This window comes from Papaver somniferum, chromosome 1 (assembly GCF_003573695.1).
Source record: "Papaver somniferum cultivar HN1 chromosome 1, ASM357369v1, whole genome shotgun sequence".
NCBI classification, from domain to species: domain Eukaryota; kingdom Viridiplantae; phylum Streptophyta; class Magnoliopsida; order Ranunculales; family Papaveraceae; genus Papaver; species Papaver somniferum.
In genome coordinates, this window is record NC_039358.1 from 180,762,949 (window position 1) to 180,785,354 (window position 22,406).

General features: G+C 35.2%; 1 protein-coding gene across 1 annotated transcript; it reads right to left on the reverse strand.

Annotated features, from left to right (window-relative positions):
- Positions 1-51: 51 nt before the first annotated feature.
- Positions 52-21,541, reverse strand: LOC113355201 (loricrin-like). Its single transcript, XM_026597995.1, has 3 exons — positions 21,432-21,541; positions 336-436; positions 52-233 (listed from the first exon to the last, which is right to left on the reverse strand). Exons 1-3 carry the CDS (start codon positions 21,539-21,541, stop codon positions 52-54), a joined length of 393 nt encoding a protein of 130 aa, XP_026453780.1.
- Between the last annotated feature and the right edge of the window lie 865 nt (positions 21,542-22,406).

The following is a 22,406-nucleotide window of genomic DNA, read 5'->3' on the forward strand; positions in this document are numbered from 1 at the left end:
CCAGCACCGCCACCAAAACCATCATTAATACACTTATGCTCAAAATCAACTTCACCTACCACCACCACCACCACCATTACCAGCGCCACCACAACCTCCACCTCCGCCACCGCGTCTGCAACCACCAGCAGCTCCGCCACCACCTCTAACGACAACAACACCTCCACAATCACCAGCAGCTCCGCTACCACCTTTAACGACAACACCTCCACCACCAGAACCACCACCGTCACCTACACTAGTAGAACACCACCACCACCACAAACAATACATCGCCACCACCTCTACGGATAACACCTCCACCACCACCTCTTTCATCACATTTCTTCACCCACATCCACCACCTCCGACAAAACGAACAGCACATCCACTATTACCCACAGATCCGCCACCATATATACTGATAGCTCCTCCACTAGCAGCATCATCTTCAATTCTTGATTTTGAGATTAATAAATCGAATGATAATTATCGTTAGTCATTCGATTAATCTTGAGATTATTAATCGAATTGATTACAAATTTCTTTCATATACAGTCAGTTAAACAAATTTCAAGCTAAAAATTCTGGGAAAACTCCATTAAATCGATCGGGATCGACCAATTTTAGTACCTTTATCATTCAAAATAAAAAGAAAAAACAACTTTAAATTTTAAAAAATCCATTTGGACGAGTTAATCAGACAAAAAATCCATTCCATTTATTGCAAAGAGAACGTAAAATTACCAGTTTCATCGATCGAACCTTTTTTTTAGTCAATTATAACAAATTTCACAATTACAAAATTTGTTTTCTTTGAATAAAAACAGAGTACTGTAAACTCATCACTCTGAAGACGATGAAGTTTTAAATATGGGCTTCATCCAACCCACTACCCCATATTCGGCCCACATTTACACCTTTGTTTTTTGAGGAAAAAATGAACAAAATTGAACAAAAAAACTAAGAACTGGAGACCTAAATTACAATTTCAATTCATGTTTCAACTTTTTTTACTGGGCATACAAAACCCATAGCTTCGTCACTTGACATAACAACATCAACACCAGCAAAAATGTATAAGAGACAGGGAAAAATTCTAAGAAAGAGAATAAAGTATGGAGCATTTGCTACTTACTATTGTTCTGACTATATCTCCAACAAATTGATCTTCTCTGCAACCTTGCAGTTTAAGGGACGTTGTTTGTTTCTCAAAATTCTTTTATTGATCTCCAACAAAAAACCCATCTTTTCCTAGAGCATTAATCTCTTACTCGAATCTTAAATATCCCCAAAATCCGTTAATAAACACCATTAATAAAATTAAAAGCATCTAAACATCTTATATGTATTCACAGATCAATTGACCGTACCAAAAAACAAAATTTTAAAATTTTGATCATGTGTTGAACAAAAGAATGGGGTTTAGTGGAATGAAGAGAAGGTCAAAGAAAAAAAAAACGAGAATTTGATGATTTATGTTTCTTCTGATCGAAGAGATAGCTAAATTTACCTATACATCCTTAAGATGAGAGGACTAGAGATGAGAGGCTCTAGTCCTCTCATCTCAAGCTTAGTACTAGGAGGTCTAAATTTACACAATTTGAAACGAGTCGATCCTTTTGTGAACGATTTATTCCAAAATGTTATTTTTTTCAAGACAAAAATACCCATCAACCAAATGTTATATTCGATTTTTTTCTATTTCTTCTTTGTTTTCTAGTGGAGAACATATCCTAGAGCTTAATCTCGTCTCCATGAAGATTCAATCCCTAAATATAAATCTGATAATCAAACAAACATGTTAACCAAATCGATTCAACTTGAAAAGCCTGTATTGTCACCATTAGTGCAATTTATTTAAGTTAATTCGAAAAGGAGGGGAATAGATAATGAGATTCAGTTTCAGCAAATTAATTTGAAGATTTCGTAAATGAAGCCATTTGAAAGATAAGTGTAATCTACTTTTATTGTTTAATTTGATCGCAATTGTTGATTTATTGATTCAAGGATAGTGATTTTTTTGAGCAGTCTTATCCTAGATTGAATCGATCCAGATGTTGTATGAAAGGAATTTGTACTACTAAGGTTTTCTAAAAGGTTTTTATAAAATTATAATCAAACTGCATGAGAAATAGTTAAAAATGATACATAGTTAGATATGTGACAGGAGATAAATTCGTCTGCAAAAAGTTGTTTTTTTTTTGTAAAGAAAATTTAGAATGATGTTTTTTCTTTTTCAAATTAAACTAAACACATAAAGGTGTACATTTATGCATAGACGAATTCGTAATTGCTTCGTGATTCGTAGAAACAAATTTGATTTCACTTGTGAAGATACATTTGAATGTAGATAAATTAGGATATGTTGTTCTGATCTAATAGGTCGTTGGATTGTATGTGTGGTTTATGGATTACACAGTGCTCGTCTTTTGGAAAGGTATATGTTTATTTTACTGATTTTCATATATGATACACTGAAATGTTCTTGCTGATACATTAGTGAACATAATTTCTGGATATGGATGCGGTACGTATGAGACTTTTATGTAAAGGATTGTATTGATAACCTATGCAACAATATTTATATAGGTATGAGTGTCGTGTAGCACACATCGAAGTGTAAGCACATAAGGGATAAATACGTCACATCAAATTTTGTGATGTGTGAGCACCCAAGTGTCTGCAAGTTGTGACATGTTGTTTATGTGTCCATGCGTCGTCACAAAATCCTAAAATGTGAAATGTCCTTGTCATGTAGTTTTGACACTAACCATTTTTAAGGTAGTCAGATATTATGAACTGTTATCCTCAACAATTAAAGGTGTTTCGCAAATGCTCCTGTTATACTGTTGAGTGTCTTGGGGCAAGAACGAAAGAAGAAATGTCCATTGAACAAGCTATATGAATCTAATTTTTAATACCTACTTTATTATCATCTCGGTGTTACATACAATATCTTATTACTTGCAAGACCATTAGCCACAATAAACTTTGTATATGTAAGAGTGTAAGCTTAAAATGTTCAGTTTTTATCTGTGGTTCAGGAAAAGCAAAAGGTCATTCTGCAGAATTGCAAAACTCAGATCAGGTCATACTTGCCAATAGAAACTTGTCTCGGAAATTCCAATTGTTAACCTCGTCAAGTTTGTTATTGAAACCGCACATGGTTAATTAAGTTTTAACCAGTGGCCTTTTTTATTGAATTCTTAATGTATACATAATTATACACGTGTTGATTATTAATTGAGTATCATTGTGTCATACAGTATATTGGAAGTTTCGCATAGGTGAGTAAGTGTATGTGCTTTGCAGTCTTTAAAACCATTTATAACGCACAAGATTATATCTGCAGACTAGTAGTTATGAGGGATTAGGATGTTAATTGCAAAATTCATAAGTGAACTTAATTAAAAATTCGTTTTTAAGTTTACGACATTTGTGTAGTTAACCATTTGTGAAGTTCATCTTTTTAAGTTTCTTTTGAAGGGTACAAAAACATGATTATATTAACGGAATGCTACAAATATCATATATGTTGATTAACCATTTGTGAAGTTCTTTCTTTTTATGTTTCTAACCACCTATTAATCTTGCAGGAGATTGTTTGGCAACTTTGATTGGAGCATTACTTGAAGTTTGGAATGGTACCAAATGAACAGTGAGGTACCATTGACGGTCCTTGCAATTATAGCTTTTGAAAGGACCAATAGTATATCCCTGTAATATCAACCCTCTTACGATACCTAACACACATCACCCTTGAAATTATGTATTCCTTTCACCAAAAAATCAAGCTTATTGAGTAGAATAGTTTGGATCACAACTTTTTGAGTGGTTGTATTTTGGTTTACAATTCGTCATTAATCCACATGATGTTTTTATTTCTTTTTGCCTCTAATTATGGTTTAAAACTTTTAGTTTCTTTTTAAACTAGGGTGTACAAACTGGTGCACATGTGAAAAAAAATGACTTCATAAGCTTATAATTGCATTAATAGTTAAGGTGTACAAACTGATGCACATGTGAAAAATTGACTCCATATACGCTTGACTAGGGTGTAAAAATTGGTGCACATGTGAAACAAAGACTCCATAATCTTATGCCTGTATAAGTAACTAGGGTGTACAAACCAGTGCACATGTGAAAAAGTGACTCCATAAAATTATGCTTACGTATATAATTAAGGTGTACATAATTGTACACATGATGATTCTTAATGTGTACATAATTGTACACGTGCTCGTTCATGTGCACATAGTTGTACGCATGCATGCTAATCCTTAATGTGCATATAATTGTACGCATGTTGATTATTAATGAGTGCACATATACAATTGGTATGCTGATGCGTTGATGGATTTAAGAGTAGGCATTTTATGTGTAGGATATTATTTATCTAAATTGTATGCATGCCAAGATGCTTTACTGTGTCTCATGTGCAAAATCCATTCTCATGTTGCCAGAGTTAGTTCTAGAGAGAAGATAAGGAACCTTGACCCGTCTCAACATTTTAGACGTCAGATATGTACCCTGCCCTTACTTGAAAAGTAGCTCAAGGTGTGTTTTTAAATGTTATCGTAGTAGAACATAAATCCTTAAACTTCCAATGTTTACATAGTTTTACACATATTGATTCTTAACGTGTACATGATTGTACACATATTGATTTTTAATGTGCACATACTTTTAATTTGACTATATGTATCTGAGGTGAAAAGAGGTAAATGTGGTTTGCACAGTGAAGAATGTTGTAGTACTATTAGGATCATTATTCACTTTGCACATCTCTCAAATTCACATCGACCTTCCCACTCTAACTGACAAAGATAAAAGTAAGTATCTATTTATTTATAAGTGGCTGATTATCTCTCTTTCTCATGTGGTTCACTATGTGACAATGTCCAACTATGTGCAGAAGTATCTGTTACAATCTCTTCGTAGTTGAGTAGTTGTAAAAGTTAATGTTGTGTGTCATTGCTTGTATAAAATAAAGGGACTATACACTTCCCACCGGTCACAAAAGACTTTTGTTTTTGTATGTTTTTGTGCTCTTTCGCTTATGTTAAGTTTTTCCTTCTATTAGGTTATAAGCACCTTGGGTGTTCGAAATGAAATTGACTTTCTCTCTATATGGCATACCGGTCATGCAGAGGATGTTCGCCATAATCTGCTACATCTCATACTTACAAGCCTACACCTATTTCAGTGTACCTCCATTATCGGTATGGAATCTGTATGGTGTGACTGTTGCTGCTGCATATGGTAGCATGTCTGCCATTGGTGGATTTCAACATGTTGGTTTGTTTGTACTCTGTGATTATGTGCTCATTTTGGTAGGCTCGGTTCTTTGCTGTTGTTAGTTTGTATTTTCTCATGGAGTGGGTTTGATATGTGTTGCATCCTATGATATATGGTAGGTGACTAATGCCATCATGAATGGAAATGGTGTAGATGGTTGTGTGTCGGAATCATTCCATAAAAGTTTTAAAGTGCAAGCATGACCTTTTTCTAGTTGCTTGTTATTCTTCTCGAAATATCCTTTAAAGGATTAACTCGTCACCATTGTACAATTTTTGGAGCATGGTATTGTTAATTCATAAGAAATGTAAACTATCAGATGTGATTTTGAAAAGTAGGTTTTTATGTAGCTATGAATGCAGGGTTGTATATATTAATGCCCGGTGTATTTTCCATGAAAAAGTAAGTTTGTTGTATCTACGAATGATCAATTTTATACATGTTCTGCAGGGGTGTAGATATTGGTGCACTAGTGTGTTTTCCATGATAGGTGTGTAGCTATGAATGATCAATTTTATATATGTTTTGCAGAGGTGTATATATTAGTGCACTAGTATATTTTCCACGAAAAATTAAGTTCGTAAGTGGGTATGAATAATCGGTTTTGTGCATGTGTTACAAGGGTGTACAAAGCGGTGCACCAGTGTAATTCCCATGAAAAAGTAGGTTTGTATGTGGTTATGAGTAATCGTTTTATGCATGTTTTGGGTGTGGTTATAAATAATAGATTTTATGGATGATTTGCAAAGGTGTACATATTAATGCACTAGTTTATTTATTTTCCATGAAAAAGTAGATTTGTGTGTGGGTGTGAATAATTTGTTTTATGCATGTTTTGCAGGGGTGTACGTATTGGTGTACCAGTGTAACTCTCATGAAGAAGTAGGTTCGAGTGTGTGTATGAGTGACTAATTTCATGCATGTTTTGTAGGTGTGTACAAAATGGTGTACATGTGAAAAACTGATTGCATAAGCTTATGAATTTTTTGTGCATGGAGTACTTTTTTTGTACATATCAGTTAAAGATGAGGGACAATTAAATTTTTCAAAAACTGAAAATTATATAGTCATATGGGTACTCTTTTAATAGATTTCGGAAAGAGCTTTTCGAATATATAAAGTTTGTGAATTTTGGACGAGCTGTGCGAAAGATAAATCGTTTTTAAATATTTTTTACATTATTGAAAATTGTTGGCATCATCATGAATCATTTTGGACTAAACTGTAAATATTTGGACTAAATTGTAAATCAGGAAGGTTATTTGTATATTTTTCATATTTTGAATGACTTTTGGACTAAAATGTACCTAGTTAAATTGACCAATTTGTACTTTTAGACGCGTTTTTGGACTGAACCGTTTTTCCCCTTTCTTTAAAGCTATGTTGAACACGCGTTCACGGCACATTAGCATGCAAGTACATGTGTAGTGAGAAACCCAGCATAGCGGGGCATTGACCAGACATCCGAACTCCAAATTTCAATGATTGTACGTAACATTGAGCGGCTCTCGGTAAGCATAAAGCAAACCACTAACCGGTTATTAGTTTGACCTATACATGTATGTTATTCTTAGTTCATAGCATCCTCAGACAAAAAACAGTAATTCTATTCAGCCCACCAGTCAATCCCACCATCAAACCCACCGCTGATGTGGCTGACAAGGGTTGAATTTTCTGTTTACTTAGGTTTTAACTTTCTAATGACGTGTTTTTCAATTTTCTTTTCTCGTTCATCGTTTTGGCCTAAAATCAGGCTGAAAAAGATGTTGAAATCTTCAATCTATCATATAAAACATCAAAAATTATCGGATCCATCGAACACTAATAGTTCAGTACTGGAACAAAGTTACTAACAATGTGAAATCACCCGTAAACGAATTTCATATTGCTCCCCTAAGTGTTTTAGTTGGAATCCTCCATGATTTCCGATTTGCACTGTTAATAGACTTCATAATGTAGCCTTTGAAAAATTCATTCAAAACCATTATATTGACGCATGATTCGGTGAGAACAAAATGCATTTTGTATGAGTTTTCCTGTATTACATATGCACTTCAATGGATTTGATTTGATGTGAACAATTGGTTTGTTGGTTTGCTAAATCCACATGCTCAAAATCATTTTTTTCATTTATATTCCTCTTTGGCTATATGTTAATCGTTTATTTGATTCATCGCTATTGATTCCTCTTTTAGGTATGTTGTTGGTTTACTCTCTTTCCCAGAATCTTGAAGATGTATTCGGTTACACGTGTGAATATGAAGCTGCAAGATTTATATATTAACAACTCCATGGCTAGATGTGATCTATAGATATAGTGCTGCTACAAGCGGCAGAGTTAGTGGCAATTTTGTTGTTGTTGCTACTGCAATAACTGGATCTGATGCCGCAAGGGGTTGAGCTAGTGAAACTGTTCCAGGGAAGAAGCTAAAGCAGAGTTATTACTAGGGGAAGAGATGTTGGAACAGTTCTTGCTACAGGGGACATGTCAGAGTTCTCAGGAGTAGCAATTAGTGGGAATACGCAATTCCCAAGTTCATTATACAACATTAAGTTTCTTCTTTCTGGTGGGAATATTAATGTTTAAATTAATGACCACTCTTCTATTTTCCAACACACATAATTACAAAAGGTTATAGACTGAACAAGTAAAAGAACATAATATAAAAGAAAATGGTGAACATAGGAATTGTAGTTAGCAAAACAATTAAATTATGGTATGTATCCAACAATGACCTCTTACAAAAAATACAATGATGGCGTTACCGGGTATAAAAATTTAGAGAAGCAACACTTTATTCGACAATAAACGTAAAGAAACATACTATTTTTTGGTTGAAAAAAATCGGCAAGATTCAAAGCTTGTTTAGTCTTATCTTAGGAGAACAGTCATTCTTCTAAACCACATTGAGAAACTTGCATTTTCTCTAACCCGACTGAGAGCCTTGTGATTAAAGTTTTTGAGAGTCGTTGTTGTAGTAAATAGGATTCGAACTCAAAGATTTGTGAAGATTAAATTTAAAGGTTTAATAAAATTATATACAAAAAAAAAATATTAACAATGGTGAGAGGTACTGGGACTAAGAATTTCACCAAATTCCATTCATGTGATTCAAATAATAATTCCATGCAATTATAGCTCAAATATTAAAAATATGGACTCTTATTCTTTGCCAATATAGATTCTCAAAATATTAGTTATAAATCGTAAGCATGGAACATCAAACATTTAAGCAAGCATGACCCATCAAATAAAATGATAACTAATTAATTCGAACCATAAATCAATTAAAAACAAGTGCAAAAGTCATAAAAAGAATTATTAAAATTACCACATGCGTGAAATAGGGCTCCATCCGTCGTCCTAGTGTTGGGATTTAGCTTCTCATATTAATCACTTGCTCAAAATACATGTTTGTTGCTCAAAAGTTGATTAAAATGATAAAAATGAGTAAAACAGTGAATGTACGACCCAAAGAAGGCGTCACAAAAAGAACGATAAGAGACAGGTGCTGCTGATGTTGAGACTGCACTGCGACCCTCCAGTGTGCGTATTAGACACTGTTGATTAACGACTGACTACGCCAGTCTGTTCTTCGTGTTCTTGGTGTTCTTCATCATCAGCAGCAGCAGAAACAGAGTTTGATCAACTCGTGATTTCTTGCTCCTGAGCTATCCTCTCGACCTCCAACTCTCGACACCCCCTCTAAGACTCCCAGGGAACCTATTTAAACCAAAAACACGCGTTGAATCTCCTCCATTAATCCCAAATAATCTTCTTTTACTCGGGATATTTTCTTTCCTTTTTCAAAGAAATACGGGATTTTCTTTCCTTTAATTCCTCTTCCGCGCTTCTGTTGATGTGGAACACACTCCAAACAAGTTTCTACAGCATCCCAACTCCATCCAAACACGTACAAACACGCTGAATCCCGTGAACAACTCTTCCCTGCACGTATTCCCTTTTTTCCAGCTCGTGGATTGCCTAGCCAATTCAAGCCAATTATGGTCGAACCAAACACCCATACCATCTTTATTATGATATATCGCATCTTTCCACAAAGTTTCAGCGATTGAATCGCACAAAATCACGTCCAAATGTAATCGAGAAAATCTGCCAGTGAAGAGCAAATATTTTCCCGCCAAAATATTTTTTTTGAATTTGTGAAGAAGGTCAACCCTTATCCAGTGGTCGCCCCCTTATCCGTTGCTGGAGTCCGAATAACACATGTCCCTTGGGGTGCTTTTAGTAATTTTTCTGGGTTCCTCCGGTGCATTTCTGGGGTGTCTTTAGTACTCTATCCTAGGGTGTAAAACACCACTTTTCGAGCCAATTTCGCCGCAAGAGCTTATTTTTCCAAAAACATCTACAAAAACATAAAAAAACACAATAAGTATTTAATCGAGTCTAACAATATAGAACATTGAGAACAAAATAGACACATAAATGCGTCTATCAAATACCCCCAAACTTATTATTTGCTAGTCCTCGAGAAAAACTAATAAAAATAAATAAAACCGAGTTAATCTCGGGAGGGTTTACCAGAGGTGTGCCCACAAAACCATTACTCCGGACCCTAGCTATCTATGCAGAACCTTGGAAGGCACTAAAGAATCTCCTTGGTTGGCATACTTATTGACTACAGGAGGAAGTACCCTGATGCGAAATTCCAATTGTTGTACACGAGTTTGCACTCAAGCATACTAAAATTCATATAAAGTGACAGAGCTCTACTCAGATAGTTTCTGGACATCATAAACCGGAGTCAACCAATCACATGGATAGATTAAGAAGATGGATGTAGAGAAAAATGTGGATGATGTTGACTAAGGTGAACCTATCCTAATGGACTGAGATACTGGTCTGGACTAATATCAACACACTGGAAAATACAAGGGAACCAGTGGTCGGTAATCCTAACTCTAGGTCAACTCAGCTGGAATATACAAGGGTACCAGTGGTCGACTTTATTGTATTTATTCCGGTTGGTCTGGTGGTCTGGTCTCAAATTTTTTATTTTTTTTTCATCTCAGTCACTCTATTTCACCCTAGTAATGGTAAAAAGAAAAAAAAAAGTGATCAGGATTCTTTCGATGTTTCCATCACGAGGATATGGCGAAACTACCATGTTTTCTTTTTCTAACACCTGAGCTCTGTGCTTTTATGAATAGACTCTTTAGATGTTTCCATCTAATCAGATTGGTTCCTCAAATCCTACAACCAAAATGCTTCCATCCACTTAGATTAGTTAGTGCCAACCTTAATAAGCATAAATTTCTAGTCTCTAAGAACTTTCTCCCATACCCCCAAACTTAAATTTGATGCAACTAAGAACTTTCTCCCACACCCCCAACTAAGAACGGACTGCCCTGTTCTGTCCGTTCTTCATGTTCTTGAGTTGCAGCAGCAGAAAACTTTTCCTGCAACTCGTGATTTCTTCGTTCTCTTGTCTCTGCTAACTCCCCAAACTCTCGACACCCTTCTCCTCAACCCCAGCAACCTATTTATACTCAACAGGTCGACCAAATCTTTGTAATAACTTCAATATAATCCGGCAGTGAAGAGAATATTTCCGATATATTTTTTTTATTCTTCTGACTTGTTACGGGATTTGTTTCCTGGTTTATCTCTTTCACGCGTCTTCTCTGAGTTGTAGAATTTGTTTCCGACCAATACAGTCGACCCATGCACGTATCTTCCATCCAAAAATTCCGAGAATAGAATATCTTTCCTGTTTTGAGAATATCTTCCCTGTTTTGCATCCCACGATTATCCAGCCCAAATAACTCGATTCGAACACCCATACCATCCCTGTTAGGCTATAACAGGTCCAACCCAATGAAAACTAGCCCTTGAATCTCCTTATATCACGTCCAAAATTTTCTTCAACAATTACGCAGGTGAAGAACTATTTTTCCCGCCAAAACTCGGTTCAAATGGGGAAGAAACTGGTAGCCCCCTATCCAGAGTAGGGGTACGAATAACAGCTTCCTTGGGGGTGACATGGGGGTGCCCCTTAGTAATTAGGTTACCCCTTATCCAAAAGCGAGAGTCCGAATAACACTTGTCCTCCGGGTGCCAAAATCAACTTTTCGAGCCGAATTTTCCAAAAATGTTTATTTCCTAAAAATACATTAAAACACAATATTAGTACAAAAATAGAGTTCCAACAATACGGACATTAAGGACAAATTAGACACAAAAATGTGTCTATCAAATACCCCCAAACTTATTATGGGCTAGTTCTCGAGCAAAACTAATAAAAAATAAATAAATCCGAGTTAATCTCGGGAGGGTTTACCAGAGGTGTGCCCACAAAACCATTACTCCAGACCCTAGCTTATCTATGCAGAACCTTGGAAGGCACTAAAGAATCTCCTTGGTTGGCATACTTATTGACTATAAGAGGAAGTACCCTGATGCGAAATTCCAATTGTTGTACACGAATTTGCACTCAAGCATACTAAAATTCATATATAAGTGACAGAGCTCTACTCAGATAGTCGCACTATGGACATCAATATCCGGAGTCAAAACTAATCACATGGATAGATCAAGAAGATGGATATAGAAAAACATAGATGGTTTTGATGTTTACTAAGTGAACGGCGTTTCCGATATCTGTCTGAAGGCCTCCGCCAAAATGAACCTATCCTAATGGATTGAAATACTAGTCTGACTAATATCAACGCACTGGCATATACAAGGGTACCAGTGGTCGATAACCTAACTCTAGGTCAACACAACTGGCATATACAAGGGTATCAGTGGTCGACTTTATTGAATTTATTCCTTTTGGTCAAACGGTGTGGTCTCAAAAAAAAAAATTTCATGGTATCTCAATCACTCTAATTCACCCTAGCATTGGTAACAACTTGAATCGTGAGACCCACCAAATCACTTAGAAACATATTTAAAAAGAAAACAACATCAAAAAAAAGAAGTGAAAAGGACTCAACAAGATATGGTGAAACTATCATGTTATTCCTAAAAACTGAGCTATGTGCTTTTATGAATAGACTCTTTAGATGTTGCCATCTAATCAGATTGGTTCCTCAACTCCTACAATCAAAATGCTTCCATACACTTAGATTAGTTAGTGCAATCCTTAATAAGCATAAATTTCTAGTCTCTGGAGCTTATTTATTGCAACTAAGAACTTTCTCCCCGGCAGCGACGCCAAAAATTTGATGATTTTTCAAAAGTTGTTGTAGTGATAGTGGTAAAAAGATTCGTTTCAGATTTATAAAGGAAATCATTTTTAGATTTAATAAAAATAAAGAAAATTAATTTTCAAAGAGTGATGTCAAGATTTAAAATGGACTAAGGATCCGGATTCACTATTACTTCAAGTTGATTGGTTACAAAAATATTTCATAATTATTATCTAGCTCTTTTTCCATTAAATCACTTATTAATCTATAAGGTGTCCAAATATTAAATTATAATCCTTAAGCATGATTTATCAAAGAATTAATTCTAAGCATAAAACATCAAACTGATTCACAACTAATTAAGAAAACCATTTTTATCTCTTTTTTTTTATTGATCCAAGTGAATTAAATAAAATAAATAATTAATAAATTATAAAAAGAATTTACCAATCAAACATGAGTGAATAGCTCCTCCGTCGCCTCAGTCACCAGGTATTTTAGCCGTTCATCATGTTGGAAAACCTCTCAAAATATTTCATTGATGCTCACAAGTGTTTTACAAATGATGAAAAGGAAAATAATTGAGTAAATCGAGTGTTTGCAACACTTATAATTGTTGCAGAACACTGTTACAGAAACAATAGAAATAAACTGCTGCTGACGGTAATTCTAAGACCCTCACGTGTTAGTCGTTATCACTGTTGAAGAACGACTGCCCTGGTCTGTCCATTCTTCGTGTTCTTCAATGGCAGCAGCAGCAGCAGAAACTTTCCTGTAACTTGATTTTCTCACTCTGTTAATGCTCTATACTTCATCTCAGTCACTCTATTTCACCCTAGTAATGTTAAAAAGAAAAAAAAAGAAGTGATCAGGATTCTTTCGATGTTTCCATCACGAGGATATGGCGAAACTACCATGTTTTCTTTTTCTAACACCCGAGCTTTGTGCTTTTATGAATAGACTCTTTAGATGTTTCCATCTAATCAGATTGGTTCCTCAAATCCTACAACCAAAATGCTTCCATCCACTTAGATTAGTTAGTGCCAACCTTAATAAGCATAAATTCCTAGTCTCTGGAGCTTATTTATTGCAACTAAGAACTTTCTCCCATACCCCCAAACTTAAATCTAACATTGTCCTCAATGTTCTAAAGATGGAATTAAAAGCATGAACAAGGAGAAACTGTTACCAATGAAGCAAAAGAGATAAGGAAAGATATTACCGTGTCGCATGAATATTGGGTTACCTCCCAAGAAGTGCTAAGTTTAAAGTCTTCAGCAAGACTAAGCAAGGATTAGTCACCACGTAAAATCATATAGTAGTAACCGGAATAACTGTGGGTCATCTGGATCAAAAAGTGTTACCCACAAGAAGAGGAAACTGCAACAGACCAAGAAGATACCGAACATACCCTTGCTTAAGACAACTACATCTAGTTGTGGTTCAGGTTCAGGCTCTATAAAAGGGTCTAAATAAAAGGTTTTCATCGGTTGGATTTCCTCAAATCTAAGATCCGGTTCAGGTATAAGAGTCTGAAAAAACTCATCTAAGAACTTAGAAGCCCATAACAACAACCTGAATAATTGGGGATCCTCTAAGTTAATTATATTTGACTCACAAAGTTGACCATAATGAGAGTAGTGGTCATTCTTAAGCAAATGTGTCGATTCTAATTTCCTAAAGCATTTAGGTTTAGTCTCACAACTTAATATTCGACACATTTGGAATATAAACGTTCCCACAGTTGGAAGAAAACTATTTGGTAGGAAAACAAAGTCAATCTGGGGATCATAGCCTGGGAAAACCACATCAACCAGAGGATGGGTTTCTAACGACTGAACTTCTTCCTGGACATCATTAGGTTCGGGAAAACGAGTATGAAGGTAATTTTGTAAAATTTTCGAGGAAGAGATATCAAGTCCTAAGTGAAGGTACTTTTTGAGAGTTAAAGGTAAGGCACTAGGAAGGTGATAATCACCCCCAAACTTAGAGTTTTCAGTGTCTCTAGATAGACTAGTTACAATCTCCCTAATTTCTGGATCATTAGATTCTTGAAAATGGTCAATTGATTCTTCTAATTTATTATCAGATAGTGCATCTTTACTCATCTCTACGGGTATATCTTCTTCATCTAATACTATTGTTTCTAAGTCGCTAGACTCTAAAACAACATTTTCGGAATAAACTCGTTCCTCTAAACCACTATCGGCTTCGTAATCAAAAGGAAAAAATACATCATCTAAAACGGTGGTATCCCTAATCAAATCCTCGTCCTTTTGAATAGGTGAATAATCATAAAAATTATTTGGATTTGAACTAGAAATAATATAATCATTATAAAGCTCAATTGGATTAATAGATTCCTGATCATTATGCCTACATATTTCAGATTCTTCATTACTACTATCCTCATCATCATAATAGTACAAAGATGATTGAACCTTATCTAAATAAGTAGTGTCTTTTATTCTAGCCTCGTCCTCTAAATTAGGCAAATATTCACTATTGATATCAAGGGTAGAATTAGAAACCTTATTTTGGAAATTTAGATTATTTCGAGCAGCATTAGCCAACTGTTCATTTTCTGCCTCTAGACGTGCCTGAATTTCACTGAGCATAACACTTATACGTTCACCACTCTCGTTTATCATCTCAGAATATCGTGTACACTCTTCTTTTGAACTATTCATTGCAACTAAACGTTTATACGTCCTTTCAATCCGTTGTTGGTTCTCTTATAGAGATGGAACAGGTTCAGAAATATCATAATCAGGACTAGTTTCCAAAAACGAGTAACCAATACTACAGTGTTCCTGATTTTCTTGCTCGTAAGACCAATTCGCGTGTGGATAGTAATTGGTCTCACCATGGTATGAACCATAAACTTGAAAAGGTTGGTGTTCCCAACTACTATTCCCACCATGGTCATAAAAATGATGATGTCCATATTCAAATTCAGATCGATACTCATTGTATTGGCTTCTGTTATACCAGTTCGACATTCTTAATTACAAGGGAATTCTATACAATCACAAACAAGGATGACTCGACCAAATCAAACCTACTGATTTCTAGCAAACAAAAGCATGATGGCTCCACTTAGATTGTTTTCTAGACCAGCTTATATTCCTTCGAAAAGGAATTCGTTACAATTTGAGCACACCCCTCTGGAATCAATCCGAGCTAATGTAAGTTGAATCGAGGCGAGGAAACTCAGTGGAGCTTTGATACCCAAAGCCTCACCGGTATTACAAGGCGGCGCAGTCACGCATTCAACTTACATAAACCATCAAGAACTTTGAAGTATGCTTAAAAGAGTAACCAATATTTTTCGAAAGATTTTCCTACCAAGCTCGTTACCCTATCGGTTTCGTTCTAATCAAAATTTAAGCTTGGGTTCGCGTTAGGTTTCGTTTTCCTAAGGCGGGCAAGAAGGGAACGGTGATGAAATCCGAACCCTTATCTTATATGGCAAGTTCTTGCCCTTTACTAGGAAATTAAAGCAGCCGGTTCAGTCCTCAACATATAATCACCTTAAGGCAGACAGTAAACCCGCTGACAGGAGATTCACGGGTGTTTAGAAGTTTACCTCCCGTACCAGACGGGCGAAGAACCGCTGTAGTCGACTCGGGCCACTGACTCCGGTGTCAGTGTGCGAACCCGAGGGGCCGAGACGATATTGTAATCGTCGTCCTTCCCTGCAAACAGTTTATATTTAATTTCTTTTTAATTTTTTTTATATAACCCTTCCGTAGGGTTTAAAATTAAAATAAATTGTCCAAAGTCCAGTACAATGAAAAGAAATACAATAAATAATAATAATAATTACAAAAAATAAAATAAAATGGAAAGTCTCTTAAAATAAAAATAAAAAAAATAAATCTCTCTCTCTTTTTTTTCTCTCTTTTTTCTTTATTTTCTTTTGCTTTGTCTTTTTTCCTTCTCTTTTAGCTTTAAGCTTTGATTCCAAGGTCTTTAGTATCCAACTTCAAACCTATAATATAAAGACACAACCAAAGAGACGTAAAAAGAACAAATGGAATAATAAAAACCTAAAAATTCTACCTAAGCACAAATCCCCGGCAGCGGCGCCATTTTGATTAAAGTTTTTGAGAGTCGTTGTTGTAGTAAATAGGATTCGAACTCAAAGATTTGTGAAGATTAAATTTAAAGGTTTAATAAAATTATATACAAAAAAAAATATTAACAATGGTGAGAGGTACTGGGACTAAGAATTTCACCAAATTCCATTCATGTGATTCAAATAATAATTCCATGCAATTATAGCTCAAATATTAAAAATATGGACTCTTATTCTTTGCCAATATAGATTCTCAAAATATTAGTTATAAATCGTAAGCATGGAACATCAAACATTTAAGCAAGCATGACCCATCAAATAAAATGATAACTAATTAATTCGAACCATAAATCAATTAAAAACAAGTGCAAAAGTCATAAAAAGAATTATTAAAATTACCACATGCGTGAAATAGGGCTCCATCCGTCGTCCTAGTGTTGGGATTTAGCTTCTCATATTAATCACTTGCTCAAATACATGTTTGTTGCTCAAAAGTTGATTAAAATGATAAAATTGAGTAAAACAGTGAATGTACGACCCAAAGAAAGCGTCACAAAAAGAACGATAAGAGACAGGTGCTGCTGATGTTGAGACTGCACTGCGACCCTCCAGTGTGCGTCTTAGACACTGTTGATTAACAACTGACTACGCCAGTCTGTTCTTCGTGTTCTTGGTGTTCGTCATCATCATCATCAGCAGAAATAGAGTTTGATCAACTCGTGATTTCTTGCTCCTGAGCTATCCTCTCGACCTCTAACTCTCGACACCCCCTCTAAGACTCCCAGGGAACCTATTTAAACCAAAAACACGCGTTGAATCTCCTCCATTAATCCCAAATAATCTTCTTTTACTCGGGATATTTTCTTTCCTTTTTCAAAGAAATACGGGATTTTCTTTCCTTTAATTCCTCTTCCGCGCTTCTGTTAATGTGGAACACACTCCAAACAAGTTTCTACAGCATCCCAACTCTATCCAAACACGTACAAACACGCTGAATCCCGTGAACAACTCTTCCCTGCACGTATTCCCCTTTTTCCAGCTCGTGGATTGCCTAGCCAATTCAAGCCAATTATGGTCGAACCAAACACCCATACCATCTTTATTATGATATATCGCATCTTTCCACAAAGTTTCAGCGATTGAATCGCACAAAATCACGTCCAAATGTAATCGAGAAAATCTGCCAGTGAAGAGCAAATATTTTCCCGCCAAAATATATTTTTTGAATTTGTGAAGAAGGTCAACCCTTATCCAGTGGTCGCCCCCTTATCCGTTGCTGGAGTCCGAATAACACATGTCCCTTGGGGTGCTTTTAGTAATTTTTCTGGGTTCCTCCGGTGCATTTCTGGGGTGTCTTTAGTACTCTATCCTAGGGTGTAAAACACCACTTTTCGAGCCAATTTCGCCGCAAGAGCTTATTTTTCCAAAAACATCTACAAAAACATAAAATAACACAATAAGTATTTAATCGAGTCTAACAATACAGAACATTGAGAACAAAATAGACACATAAATGCGTCTATCACCTTGACCATAATCTTTGCTTCATTTCCATCATTACTGCATAAACTCATCAAGGTATTTCTATGCTTCTTTGAAATAATACACGCTTCATTTTGTTGATTTGTCCACTGGTAATTATGTCATTCCATCTGAATGAATAACACAAAAGAAAACAAACGTAAGAGTCTTTTCAGATGGAAGAACTCATAATTTATTTATTTTTTTGAGGAGAAGAAAGAGATCTTAATGATTAAATATCAAATTACAAACTCAAATCTTGGAACGAAGTTTATATTTGATAAGAACCCTCTTTAGATAGGCTGAGCCATTTGAAGACAAATGCACCCGAATTCTAAAATAGAATGCTCAAAACTTTATTTTTAGTCTATCCCTACAGTTGTGCTTGTTCGAGGATGTTGTTCGACAAATCAGAAGGAATTGTGACCCTAAACTATTCCTTAACAAAGATTCACGACCACATTTAAAGGTTCAACTCAAAATAGTCCTTGATTAAATACGCAATGCATGAAAATAATAACTTGAAACGGTAGCATGCAAAAGGATAAAAGGGCAACCATAAGTGGCACAGCCTTCATAAATTGATTATCAAAACTGATGTTGTAATTCAACTTAGAACGATGTGCCCTCTTGTGCTCTAGTCAAGAATATAGTTACACTAGGTGCTAGTGCAGGATACTTGATTAAGCGTACAGGTACACAAATTTTGTTTACATGGTATTGTAAGGTGCACAATACTTTACCTTCATGGCATTGTGATTAAGATAGCCTTGTTGGTGGACCTGAAAAAATAACTTATATAACATTGTCAACTCGATAAAATAACAACCTTGTACCCATTACAAAAGACACAATCGAAATCAACAGAGAGAATAACAAAGTTACTTGAAATGATGAGCAACTGTTTCCTATCTGGATTCAATGGTATCAATTCAGATCTATAAGCTATTGTGATCTTTTTTCAGCCTGAAATTGAACGAAACGAAGAATGAGAATACAAAAAATGGAAAAAGTAGGCTTAAATGAGTATACAAAAATGAGATTAGGGTTTCCTTTGATGTTGCATTGATTTGTTCAATTACTAAACTATGGGTGTTCGACGGATCTGATATTATTTGTTTCAAGTTTTATATGATAGATGAAAGATTTCTTGAACATCTTTTTCAGCGTGGTTTTAGACCAAAACAATGAATGAAAAAAGAAAACTGAAAACACGTCGTAAGAAGATGAAACTTAAGAAAACAGAAAAGTCAACTCACGTCAGCGCCACATCAGCGGTGGGTTTGACAGTGGTATTGACTGGTGGGCTGAAAAGAATTATTGAACGCAAACGATATATTTACTAGGTTTGCGCCCGTGCTCTACACGGGCTGAAGTCGTTCATAGAATGGTAAAGTAGTAGAGATCACTTGCCCGGTTCTATCTAACCTAACTGTATTCTTTTTCACCTAAATGTATTCGAAGTAGGAGATCATCAAAACTTCGTTTCAATGTCTATATATTTACTACATCATAACAAATTAACAACGAACCGAAATGAAGAGGAAGAATATGATTGAAATCCTGATGGTACAATGAGTTGAGCTATTTGGAAAAGTTTTGGTATAAATATCTTACAAAATTCAAAGAAGGGCTAAAATACTAAATTTACCTATTTAAATTACCTTATGTTACAACTTAACTCGAGTTGTTTTACCTATCTATCTTTACTTTGTCGAGTGCAACACGAAAGAGTTTTTCGGCAATTTTGGGCTGGTATTATACTATTTGCAAATCACAATTAAAGCAATATGATATTTGGTAATGCTAGGGCTGAAGGAGTTATTTTGCTACTGGTACCAAGATGATATATGCCATGCTCTATATATGTATACATGTATAGAGATAATATTTCCAACCATGTAATGTTTTAACCTACTCAAAAAAATGTGTTATATGTGGGAGTCGAGCCCACAACTACATGGTTGATAACCATGTGCTCTACCATTTGAGCTAAGACCGCATGTATCATCTCTTAATGATAGTTGAACGCAAATGATTCATAGGAATAAAGAGATAGACCAATAAGAGAATTTACCTTCAAATGGAAGATCTTTTTCTTCTCTTAGACATATAATTGGGTTATCATGTAAATCGCAGTTGTCTAGTTCACCTGCCAGCCCATTTGTATAGGGTTTACCACCCTTTGATCATTTGTGTTTTAAATCTCTGCAGTATATATCCAAGACCTATATCTAGTTTTCCTGCCAGTGCCCATGTATGTCCTAGAAATATGGTTCCTAAGATGGTGGTGATAAGAAGAGCCAGTGGAGCAAAAAAAGGCTACAAATAAACAACTTTTAATTGTGCATACCATGCCACGAAAAACCCTACTAGTTTACTGTTTAAAGCTCCCTACAAATAAAATATGCAATTTTGGTATCAACAATAAATACACAATGTACCATGAATGTACAGATAGGAGACTGTTTGGTCTTCAAATGAAAGGTACAAATAGGCGCAACAGGCTACATCAGAAATTTTTGTTCCTTTTGTTTGCAAGTAATATGCTAGATACCAACTGGAAGGTATTAAAGTTACACCTGCTTTCCCTGGGTATGGGACATTCAACTTAATCATTTCAACTTGGAATAAGGAAACACAAAGTTAGCCGATATACAAAGTTATAATATCCAGAAAGAAAGTGAATGCAGTCTACATTTTAATCGAAGATATATTGCAAAATCAGTCATGTGATAGATTATGTATGCCTGCATTCATCCCATTCAAGTGGTCTTGTCATTTTATGTCCTCTATAGACTCAAATTCCCAGTTATAGTTTATCATCTAATAACAATTGAAAGAGAAACTGATTAAACTGAAGTTATCTCTACTTAAGTTAAAAGGAATCATGAGAAAGCATACTAATTGAAAATAATTGGTTCATACAAAATATTACCTGCGATCTCGACACTATCACCAAGGTCTACAACAATATTAATTGTCTCATCATTCATGTGTCTAGGTGGGTGAAAGAGTTCTAATAGACCAATAAACTAAATATTTAGTAACGAATATAGATATATGGTATTGTGTAGCTCTCTCAATAGCAAAAATGTAAATGAAGTATTTGGCTAAGAGTGACTGGAGTATTCTAAAAGATGATCTGATCACATGAGTGCATTTCATTTATCATTACAGATGCACAAACCATAAATAAACTACATGTTTAAAGGTAAATCTAAAAGCTAGCAATTAGCAATCTGGAACCATGTTTCATAACTTCAATTGCAGTATTCACTTTCAATTCATTAAAGTGGTAAACCTAAATAGTAATTGAAATTATAACAAAAGAAATTAGTATACAAAAGTATGAAGCTATACATATCACATAATGCTGAAATTCACATATTACCTGAAACCTATGAAGCACGGATACTTCAAAATCGGTGACGTATCCGTGTCGGACACCGTATCAGTGTCAGCTACTTGGGGACACTTGGGGATACGTGTCGGATACTCCATTTAAAGTATCCCTTTTTATTAATTACGAAAAGGGTAAGGGATACCTCTCGGATACTCTAAGAGGGGATACTTCCTATAATATAATTGGAGCATATATAATTTTTATCATTGGAGAGAAATTGGAGCATATATAACTTTATCCATTCAATGAAGAGAAATAAGATTGTACCCCAACGTGCTGAGGATTTATTGTTTGTTTATAGTAATATTCATCTCCTTTCACGAAAAAGTGAAAATTATACGAAAGGAGAAAGTGGAATGTGAGATATCAGTGAAGATAAATTTGATACAATAGACGGTGCGAGAGAACTTGAAGTTGCAAATTTTTCACTTGACGAGCCACAACAATAAGCAGTGCTCTTTGATGAAGATAATATTAATGAGTGATGGGTGAGCCAGATGTTAGACAACTTTTATCTGTTTTATTTTAATATTCCATAAAGTTTTTTGTTTTGTTTTATTTTGTTTTGTTTTATATGATTCTTTTTACTAAAATGAATTATCATTATAAGCTTAAATGATTTTAATATATACACGTATCCCTACGTATCCCGTATCCCCATTTTTCAAAAATTGACGAATCCCCGTATCAGTATCCCAATATCCGTATCCCCGTATCAGTATCCGTGCTTCATAGCCTGAAACATAATTAAAACTTGAAAATCTGTTCAGAACACGATCCAATATTTAATCAAACTTAGAATTGAAGAAAAACCTACCATCTGCCCTTGGTTAGGGGCTTTCTCAATCCCCACAAAACATATATCTGCTCTTGCTTAGGGTTTATCTCAATCCCCACAATAAGTTTTTTCTCTTGTGCTTACCAAACAGAATCAGCATAATCTGAATATTCCTACCAAATCAT